General features: G+C 43.8%; 1 protein-coding gene across 4 annotated transcripts in view; it reads left to right on the plus strand.

The window, feature by feature from the left end:
* The first annotated feature begins 9,615 nt into the window (after positions 1-9,615).
* Positions 9,616-11,471, plus strand: part of LOC122544437 (RNA-binding protein FUS-like) — a 21,971-nt gene continuing 20,115 nt past the window's right edge. For 2 of the 4 annotated variants that reach the window (XR_006310342.1, XR_006310343.1), the window contains exons 1-2: positions 9,655-9,776; positions 9,861-9,999. Coding sequence is in view for 1 of the 4 variants with exons in the window: in XM_043683685.1 (XP_043539620.1) it covers positions 9,674-9,776; positions 9,861-9,999; positions 10,746-10,779 (276 nt within the window). In the remaining 3 variants the exon portion in view is untranslated. Of the gene's footprint in view, positions 9,777-9,860; positions 10,000-10,745; positions 11,466-11,471 lie in introns of those variants that run through there. The other 2 variants (XR_006310341.1, XM_043683685.1) reach the window with 2 other exon arrangements.

Here is an 11,471-nt window from a genome sequence, read left to right on the forward strand (position 1 = left end):
TGTCCCCATGACTTGTCCTACCTGCCTATCTTCTTTTCTACCTATCCACTCCACCCTCCGCCCTGACCTATCACCTTCATCCCCTCCCCCACTCACCTATTGTACTCTATGCTACTTTCTTATCTCTCCACGCTTCAGGCTCTCTGCCTTTATTCCTGATGAAGGGCTTTTGCCCGAAACGTCGATTTTACTGCTCCTCGGATGCTGCCTGAGCTGCTGTGCTCTTCCAGCACCACTAATCCAGAATCTGGATCCAGCATCTGCAGTCATTGTTTTTACCTAGTCAGAATTTTTTTCCCAGAGTTGAAATCTAGGGGGCATACATTTAAAGTAAGAGAGGGAAAGTTCAAATGCGATGTGAGGGGAGTGGTAGGAGGCTGAACCACACTGCCAGGAGTGGTGGTGGTGGCAGATACGATAAGGGCGTTGAAGGAGCTTCTTGATAAGCACATGGATATGCAGGGAATGGAGGGATATGGACCAAGGGCAGGCAGAAAAAATTAGATCATTTTGGCATCATGTTTGGCACAACCTTATGGCTGAAGGGCCCATTTCTGTGCTGTACTGCTGTACGTTCTCATCGCATTTTACACACACTTATACCCTCCTCACACTCAAACTGTACTCACATTGACATCGTATTCACACTCATAGAAAGCTCGTACTGTAATCGCACCCATGCTTTGTTCAGTGTCCTCATACTCACACTTACCCATACTACACTGAGTACTCACACCCTATTATGTCAGCAGCAATACGGTACCCATACTCACATCCACACTACACTCATGTTATACTGTAGCTACACAATATGTGCACTGCATCCAGACTGCCTCCTTCTTCCCCACATCTTTGTGCTCCTCTGAAAACAGCCAAAGATCCCATTTCCCTTGGTCTTGCTAGTGACACGACATTAGTGAGCTTATATTCCAAATCGTCTCCTGGGGGATTGAGCAGGGGATGGGCAGTGAGTCAGGGAGAGAGCAGGGATTGAGGATGGAAACTGACTTGGAGGTAGGCTGGGGGGGGAGGCAAGGCAATCTGGGGTGTGCAGTAGGTTGGCGATGGGTAGAGGCAGTATGTACTCTGGAGTGTACAGTCGGTTGGCGATGGGTAGGGGCAGTCTGTGGTGTGGGGTATGCAGCACTTTGGCAATGGGTAGGGACAGTCTGTGGTGTGGGATATGCAGGACATTGGTGATGGTTAGGGGCAGTCCATGGTGTGGGGTATGCAGGACGTTGGTGATGGGTAGGGGCAGTCTGTGGTGTGGGGTATGTAGGACATTGCAATGGGTAGGGACAGTCTGTGGTGTGGGGTATGTAGGACATTGCAATGGGTAGGGACAGTCTGTGGTGTGGGGTATGCAGGACGTTGGTGATGGGTAGGGGCAGTCTGTGGTGTGGGGTATGCAGGACGTTGGCAATGGGTAGGGGCAGTCTGTGGTCTGGAGTTTACAGTCGGTTGGTGATGGGTAGGGGCAGTCTGTGGTGTGGGGTATGCAGGACGTTGGCAATGGGTAGGGGCAGTCTGTGGTCTGGAGTTTACAGTCGGTTGTTGATGGGTAGGGGCAGTCTGTGGTGTGGGGTATGTAGGACGTTGGCAATGGGTACGGACAGTTTGTGGTGTGGGGTATGCAGGACATTGGCGATGGGTTGGGGCAGTCTGTGGTGTGGGGGCAGTCTGTGGTGTGGGGTATGCAGGATATTGGCAATGGGTAGGGACAGTCTGTGGTCTGGAGTGTACAGTTGGTTGGCAATGGGTAGGGGCAGTCTGTGGTGTGGGGTAAGCAGGACATTGACAATGGATAGAGACATTAATCGAGTTTCGTGAAGATTCATTTATAGGCTCAGATCATGAGTAAAAGTGAAGCATAACATTGCAAGATGAAGGAATATGGAATGTGTTGCCTTTCACTAGAAGAATTGATCTTCACATACCGGAAAGAATGGTTTGGTTGTTCCTGCAGGGAACGTGGGAACGAGGGGGATGTGAACTGGGATATCATGACCTCATTTGAATCCCGTGTCAGGCAGAGGCTGGAGGGGGGATGTCAAAGGCCATCACTGATGACTGTTAAGTGGATGTGAGCTGAAAGCATGAAATTTACTGCAGAATTGCTTTAATTCTGAGTGTGACGGTGATGTATGACAGGAGCTGTGCTGGGAATGCCGTGGTATTCTGCATTGGATTGTAAATGAATTCCCAGGGAATTTGGGCATTGATGAAGCAATCTTTGAACAGTCTGACTGGCATCAATTCAGAAAATTATTTTCAAATAAACAGTTAACATTCTATTTATTTATTTAAGATTGTGTCACTTGTACCTCGGACCAGTGAGAAGTGAATAATGTCGCCATGTGAACTATAGGGAGGGGCTGAATAGTCTGGGGCTGTTTTCCCTGGAGCGTTGGATGCTGAGGGGTGACCTTAGGCAGGTTTATAAAATCATGAAGGACATGGATAGGGTGAATAGCCAAGGTCTTTTCCTCAGGGTAAGGATGTCCAGAACTAGAAGGCGTAGATTTAAGGTGAGAGGGGAAAAACTTAAAAGGGACCTAAGGGGCAACCTTTTCATGCAGATGGTGGTGCCTCTATGGAAACAACTGCCAGAGAAAGTGTTGGAGGCTGGTAGAATTATAACATTTAAAAGGCATCTGGATGGCAATATGAATAGAAAGGGTTTAGAGGGACATGGGCCAAATGCTGGCAAATCGAACAAGATTAATTTGAGATATCTGGTTGACATAAACAAGTTGGACCGAAGGATCTGTTTCCATGCTGTACATCTCTCTGGGGACTTCTTTCACTGGGGTGTAGGAAGTTGATTAGCAACCTTTTGAAAGTTTATAAAATAATGAGGCGTACAGATAGAGTTAATTGTTTTGTCCCCAGAATGGGGGATTTCAAGTCAATAGAACATAGAACATAGAACAATACAGCTCAAAACAGGCCCTTCGGCCCTCGATGTAGTGCCGACCTGTGAACTATTCTCAGCTCCCCCCCTCCCCCACACTACCCCAAAATCATCCATGTGCTTATCTAAGGATTGTTTAAATCTCCCTAATGTGGCTGAGTTGACTACATTGGCAGGTAGGGCATTCCACACCCTACCACCCTCTGCGTAAAGAACTGCCTCTGACATCTGTCTTAAATCTATCACCACTCAATTTGTAGTTATGCCCCCTCGTACAAGCTGATGTCATCATCCTAGGAAAAAGTCTTTCACTGTCTACCCTATCTAATCCTCTGATCATCTAGTATGTCTCTATCAAATTCCCCCCTTAGCCTTCTTCTTTCCAATGAGAACAGGCCCAAGTCTCTCAGCCTGTGCTGCTTTCTGTATTGGGGCGACCAGAACTGTACACAATATTCCAAGTGTGGCCGCACCAGCGTTTTGTATAGTTGCAGCATGATATTGAGGCTCCGGAACTCAATCCCTCTACCAATGAAATCTAACACACCGTATGCCTTCTTAACAGCTATATCCACCTGGGTGGCAACTTTCAGGGATCTATGTACATGAACTCCAAGATCCCTCTGCACATCCACACTACCAAGAATATTTCCATTGACCCAGTAGTCTGCCTTCCTGTTATCCTTCCCAAAATGCACCACCTCACATTTAGCTGCATTGAACTCTATTTGCCACATCTCAGCTCAATTCTGCAGTTTAGCCAAGTTTCCTGCAACCAGTAACATTCTTCCAAACTGTCCACTACTCCACCGACTTTAGTGTCATTTGCAAATTTACTAATCCATCCACGCATGATAGCTTCTACGTAATTTATAAAAATGACAAACAGCAGTGGTCCCAAAACAGATCCTTGTGGCACACCACTAGTAACAGGACTCCAGGCTGAATATTTTCCATCAACCACCACTCGCTGCCTTCTTTCAGAAAGCCAGTTTCTAATCCAAACTACTAAGTCACCCTCAATTCCATGCCTCCGCATTTTCTCCATCAGCCTTCCATGTGGAACTTTATTAAAGGCTTTACTGAAGTCCATGTATACCACGTCAACTGCCCTACCCTCATCGACATGCTTGGTCACCTTTTCAAAAAACTCAATGAGGTTTGTGAGACACGACCTGCCCTTGACAGAACCATGTTGACTATCTGAAATCAAATTGTTGTTTGCTAGATGATTATAAATCTTATCTCTCATAATCCTTTCCAAAACCTTTCCTACAACAGAAGTAAGGCTCACTGGTCATCTGGGTAATCTCTGCTGCCCTTCTTGAACAAGGGCACAACATTTGCAACCCTCCAGTCCTCAGGTACTAAACCAGTAGACAATGACGACTCAAATATCAAAGCCAAAGGATCTGCTATCTCTTCCCTAGCTTCCCAGAGAATCCTCGGATAAATCCCATCTGGCCCAGGGGACTTGCCTACTTTCACTCCTACAATTGATAACACCTGTTCGTAACAAGCCTCAATCCTTTCCAGTCTAATATCTTGTACCTCATTCTTCTCCTCTCCAATACCCTCCTTTTCCTGAGTGAACACCGATGAGAAATGTTCATTTAGCACCTCTTCGATCTCTACAGGGGCCACATTCAACTTCCCACTTCTGTCTTTGACTGGCCCTTTTATTCCTCACATACCTATAGAAAGCTTTAGGGTTCTCCTTTATTCTATTTGCTAAAGACTGCTCGTGTCGTCTCTTTGCTCTTCTTAACTCTCTCTTTAAGTCCTTCCTAGCTGATCTGTAACTCTCCATCGCCTCATCTGAACCATCTTGTCTCATCAACACACAAGCCTCCTTCTTCTTCGTAACAAGAGATGCAATTTCTGTAGTAAACCAAGGTTCCCTTACCTTATCACTTCCTCCCTGCCTGACAGGGACATACCTATCAAGAACACGCAATATCTGTTCCTTAAACCAGCTCCACATTTCGATTGTCTGCATCCCTTGCCTGCATTTTGCATCCTAATTCTTGCCTAATCGCATTATAATTGCCCTTATCCCATCGATAACTCTGTGGCATGTACCTATCCCTTTCCATCGCTAAACTAAACGTAACTGAATTATGGTCACTCTCCCCAAAGTGCTAACCAACAACTAAATCAAACAGCTGGCCTGGTTCATTACCAAGCACCAGACCCAGTGTGGCCTCCCCTCTTGTCAGCCCTTTGACATTCTGGGTCAGGAAATCCTCCTGTACACATTGGACAAAAACTGACCCATCCGACCTACTAGAGCTATAACATTTCCAGTCAATGCTGGGGAAGTTAAAGTCCCCCATAATGACCACCCTGTTCCTTTCACTCCCTCCCAGGATAATGTTGCTAATCCTCTTTTTCACCTCCCTGGAACTCTGCGGAGGCCTATAAATAACTCCCACTGACTTATATAGCAGGATGGAAATAAAAATAAGAAGTCCCTCCTTTCCCAGAAACCTCTGCTCTCTGACTTCAAATTTAAAAGCACAAATCAGTGACTCACCGCTCCCGGCAGGCCCCTGGTGCAAGCTCCCGCCCTTCGAGTTGCTGTTGCCACTGCCGCTGAAAAACAGAAAAAAGAAAAAAAGGGAGCACATTTTTAAGGTGAGAGGAGAGAGATTTAGGAAACACGTGAGGGCATTTTTTTAACACAGTGAATGGTTCGCATGTGGAATGAACCTCTTGAGGAAATGGTGGATACAACATTTAAGAGACATTTGGATAAGTACATAAATAGGGAAGGTTTGGCGAGATATGAACCAGGAGCTGGGAGTTGGGGCTAGTTTAGTTTGGGATTATGTTTGACTGGACCAAAATGTCTGTTTCTGTGCTGTATGACTCCGTGGCATTTTGGCACCATCCTGGATTACTGAAGAATTGTATAAATGGGAAAATATTGAATAATTTAAGATTACATTGAAATTGCTAAAACTGAAACAGTTTCATCTTTCCTCCTCCCGTAGACTTCACCATTCCTGCTCCAACATCATCCCAGGGGCCTGGGCAATGTGTTCGTTTCCAGCCACCACTGGCACTATCACTTGAGTGTTCACCGTCTCTGAGCTGGAGGTGGTCAGGCTGCATGGGTCCCACACCTCCTTCGAAGTTCCCCAACACTGTATCAGGTGGTTGCTTCAGGTGGTTGCTCTGCCCTTCCTATGGGGACACAGTAACAATCCTCAGCAAATCGAAGAACTTACATCATCAACTTGCAGAAATACTGCGGGGTATTTCCCAAAAACCTCACAGTTGAAAACATTCCAAACATTCAGCTGCCCAAAAAGGAGGACACCTAGTCCTCCATACAATGATACTGGTGGGAATTAGGGCATTTCTAAATCCGGCAGTGTCTCCATCCATTCCACCTCTGTCCTGCGCTCTATGCTTCTAATCGAACCTGTATTTCACTGCCCAGTAGACTCAGACAGTTATTGGGTGTAGTCCTTTTTGAGGGCTCTCTCTCTCACATCGAGGTCACGTAATCCAACTGAAGAGAGACAGGATCAGTTTGGACTATATTCACTGGAATTTAGAAGAATGAGGAGGAATCCCATAGAAACCTATAAAATTCTAACAGAACTAGACACAGGAAGGATGTTCCTGATGACCAGGGAATCCGGAACCCAAGGGATCACCATCTCAGGTTATGAAGTAGGCCTTTTCGGAATGAGATGAAGAGAAATGTCTTTGCCCAGAGAGTGGTGAGACTGTGGAATTCTCTGCCATGAAAGCAGTTGAAGTCAAAACTGAACATTTTCAAGAAGGAGATAGATACAGTTCTTAGAGTTAAAGGGATCAAAGAGTATGGGGAGAAAAAGGGGACAAGGAACTGATTTGGATGATCAGCAGAGCTCATGTGGAATGGTGGAGTATGTTCGAAGGGCCAAATGGCCTATTCCTGCTCCTACTTTCCTTGTTTCTAATAAGACAGCTTCTCGAGGTTCTGATTTTCATCTTCAACTTCCCTTCACAACCATTTCCTGAAAAACAGCTTGCTAACCTGGGCTCCAGGTTAGATAGTTGAATTCTGATGTTCTCAATGTTGCACTGAACACTTCCCCTGAATACATCACATCACTGGCCTGAGCTTGCCTCTGATTGTCTCCCTAATCTCTTTAACAAGGTGAAAGTCAGCTGATCTCAGGTGGTTCGTTGCACAGCTATTGTCTTGATCTGACCCTAGGAGCTTCCCCAGCACCATCAATGGTCCTCCAACAGATCAAGTGTGTCATTTGTCAATCACTTTTCGTCTGTATGAGGGCTCACAGCAGCCAAATCACTAATCTGAGACTATCACCCTTTACAGCTTCTCTTTGAACCCAGTCTCAGAGTTTATTACATCGAAATCAATCCCTAATTGAAACTGAAGTCACATGGGATTGCTTTATTCACATTAGAGGTCCAATATACTCACAGTTATGTGTTCAACTCTCTAATCATTGTTCAGATCATTTTCAGGATGGGTTTGACCATGTGGACACCTGCCACTTTGATTGTACTTATATGGGTTTAATAACTGTGCTTGCAAATGCAATGTGTACATTACGCGAGTATATGAATTTAGTAACATCTGTGAATGCATGTGTTTGCATTTGTGTGTGGGTGTGTTCATGTCTCTGTGAGTGTGAATGTGTGTGTGTGCATGTGAATATGCTTGTGTCTGTGTATATGTCTGTTCATGTGTCTGTGAGCGTGCATGTGTGCACGTGCATGTGCCAATGTGAATTGTGGGTGTGCATCCATGTGTATGCATGTTTGTGTGCACAAATGTGTGCATGTGTGCACATGCATGTATGTATGAACATGTATGTGTGTGTGCATGTGTGTATGTAGTCGCACATGTGTTTGTGCCCTTGTTTACTTGTGTACATGCACAGTAAATATTTGTGTGCGCAATTGCTTGTGTTGTGAGGTTGAGTAGCATAATTGTGCACGGGAGCCAGGAAGTTAGGATTTAGTGTCGAAGAGTGTGACATAAGGGGGCCCTTGGTCCACAAGCCTCATTCTGAAGAAGGGCTAATGCCCGAAACATTGATTTTCCTGCTCCTCGGATGCTGCCTGACCTGCTGTGCTTTTCCAGCACCACTCTCAACTCTGATCTCCAGCATCTGCAGTCCTCGTTAGAATTTCTCCTAGTTAGAATTAAGTGTTTGTAAAATTATAAAATAGGGAAACCATTGTGTGGTCCCTTTAAGAGATGTTGTTACTTTGGTGATTAGAGATTAAAATGGATGTCTGTGAGCAGCAGCTTGAGTTTGCCAGGACACAGAAAGAGTACGAACTAAAACATTTGCATCAAAATGCTGTACAGTGAGTAGGGCAAGCTACAGTTTTTACCAAGACAACAGTTTTGAATTTAGCCAATCAACTTGGACCAGGCACTTCGATGCCACAAACTTATTAAATTTAAATCTGATGGTTTTGACAACATAGGATCAATCTTATGTAAGAAATCCTGCTCCTCACAGAACGAGTTAGGGAACTGGAACTGGAGTTGGATAAACTGAGGATTATTCGAGAGGCTGGGAACTGGAACTGGAGTTGGATGAACTGAGGACTATTCGAGAGGCTGAGAGGGTGATAGATAGATGCTACAGGGACATAGTTACGCCAGAGAACAGAGGTAGCTGGGTAACAGTTAGAGGTGGGAAGAGGAGGAAGCCCACAGTGCAGGGATCCCCTGTGGTCGTTCCCCTCAACAATAAGTACACCGTGGTTCTGTTCGCCGAGCTGGAAGTTTTTATTGCAAACGTTTCGTCCCCTGTCTAGGTGACATCCTCAGTGCTTGGGAGCCTCCTGTGAAGCGCTTCTGTGGTGTTTCCTCCGGCATTTATAGTGGCCTGTCCACCACGGCGAACAGAACCACAGCTAAATGTATTGTATACAGCAAATCACTTCATTGTACCTTTTTAAATTCTGTTGCTCTCTCATGCCATTTACATAACGGCCACTTGATACCTTCAAGATTATTGTCTGGCTTAGGAATGTCGTGCAGTTTTCTTTTCTTCTACAGAAGCTCTGACTTGAATGTTTCTTAAGACTTTGACAGAACTTCCTAACTTCAGAAAAAATGAATTATTTTTATTGTCGGTGTCAAAAAAGATGACATCCATACTCATTCAAAGGACATTTTTGAGCTAAATAGGCTCTTCGTGCACCAAAACTAATTTATTTCCTTTTTTATTTCCTTGCTGAATTTGTGAAAAATGAAAACTTGCAGATTTGGTGGAGTTCTGTGTGCGTGTGCAGCCACTGTCCTTTCTGATCTGGCACTGAGCTTTAAGCTCCAAATGTTGTGTATATCTTTATACTGTGCACTGAATTAAAGTTTTTTTTCATAATAAGCAAGTTGCTCCAGTTGGTAATCTGAAAGTGTTGAAAATCCAGCAAGTCAGGCACTGCAAGGAATTCAGCTGCTTCAGTCTTGTGATCCTTTGTCAGAACCTGAATTTATTTTTTAGTGCTATGAAAATGCCTATTTTGTCCATAGTGGATTTTTTCTTATAATTGCACAAATGAAATAGATGCGCGTTTGGGGGTGAGGGGTAATAAAGTTGGCAAAAGATTATCTTCATTGGTTTAAAAGAAAATGCTCTGTGTACACTTGTGTTGAATAATTGGGGAATGTAAAAATGTGGGAATAAATTCCTCACCAGAATATCCTACTGGGGAAGGGTATGTTGGTTGGGATGGTATGTATAAATGAAACCATTTTGTAACTAATGTATGTCTGTTTCTAAGGGTTATGGTGGATATGAGCAATCTGGTGCTTCTGGATATGGACAAAGCCAAAGTGGGTATGGTTCAAGTTATGGACAAGGACAGTCAGGTATACTATGGTTTTTGTCTGAATAGTAGCTTTCCCTGAATAAGGGCAGCTGTATCAATGTTAGTTGCATTTTCTATTTTACAGGGATGAATTCATCTCAGTCGTCAACAGGCTATCGACAGGGTGGGCACAGCTATGGGAGTGGGAGTGAGAGCTCCCACAATACTTATGGACAGCAACCGTTGTATGGAAATTACGGGCAGCATTCAGATTCTCCTAGCAGGTAATGTCCAAGTAAAATAACTCAAACACTGCTACACACCAATTTCTTTTTGTTGTTTGGAATATATTTTTCAGTCAAGAATATAATACTACTTCAGACTTTCTTTTTAAAAAAAAAAAGTCCCTGCTATCCTGTGTTATGCATTAGGAGATTTCTTAATTGTCTATTTAAAACTATTGCCTTTAATTGCCTCCTCATACCTTTTTGCATCTGGTTGTTATTTAAATCACATTTGTCAATGATTGCCTTTTTTTGGAGTTCTTCAAGGAAGTGGCACTGCACCCTAGGGTATGTTCAGCCCTTCAGTTTATCTCGCCATCTGAATCCCTTGGTGATTTTAAAGCGTAGGACAGTTTCTAAACTCACAGGGTGCATTCCTTCTGGGAATGTTACCTCATCAGAAAGTCCTGATATCTGTGGTAAATGTGACTTTCTTGAGAGCAGGATATTTTATAAAACTTAGATTTCTCTTCCACCACCCTAAAGAGATTTCACGCCGATATTCATAATTTGCAAGTTACAGTGCCCTTTGCATCTGTCATTCTCCCTCTCCTAACACGTTCACATGGTCCTTCTCCAGATTCAAGATCACATGTTCAGCGCTCAGCCGTTTGCCACATCCCATGTCACCATATGCAACAGCATTGGAGGATTACTTGTATTCATTACAAGATTGTGTATAGCGCATGCCTTGCCAACTTCCTGTACCATTTAATGCCACACTTATATAACTAAATTTATTTTAGCCTAGGCAAATTTATTCTACTTACCCCTGATTGACTTATTGTAACATGGGATTGACTCCGAGCCCTGGTTCTCCCAATCCCGACTTCCACTTTGAACAGCTGCAGCACAAGAACTCAAACGGTAAGTAAACCTTCATCCTGCGGCTATTGCATGACCATTGTTAAAGTACACTTAATGTATTTGGGTGCAGAGTGCTCTTATCCACTACAATCCTGAATTCACAATGCAGTTGTGTAGTTGTAACTTTCTTAGCAATAACCCATTTCTGCTGTGCTGATTGTATCTTGTTTCTGCTTTAAAATCATTTGATGTGTGAGATGTATTATTAAATTCCATTGAAAGGACACTTGATACCAGGTTATGGAGCTGTTTTGATTTCAATTGAAACTCCATTAATGCCAAACTCATGACTTTATTCCACCATAACCTTAACTCTTGGGAATCTAGTGACCTTTTTTGGTTCCCAGGACAGGAGTTTACAGCATTTTTTTTTCCTTCCTCTTTTTGGTCACGCCACCAAAGCCTTATTAACCATGCTATTTCAATTTTTACCCTTCAAGTACAGGTTCCTCCCAGAGGATAAAACTGCATCCTTATCTCCTGAAGACTCTCTATGGAACATGCTGTAGTATGATGCAATTGGTGTTGCAATTTTCCAAAAGCTTCTATCTAAAAATGAGACTTGGTACTTATTTACTGGCATTCAGCTTGGAATTATCTTTTTA

This window comes from Chiloscyllium plagiosum, chromosome 48, assembly GCF_004010195.1.
Source record: "Chiloscyllium plagiosum isolate BGI_BamShark_2017 chromosome 48, ASM401019v2, whole genome shotgun sequence".
NCBI lineage: Eukaryota > Metazoa > Chordata > Chondrichthyes > Orectolobiformes > Hemiscylliidae > Chiloscyllium > Chiloscyllium plagiosum.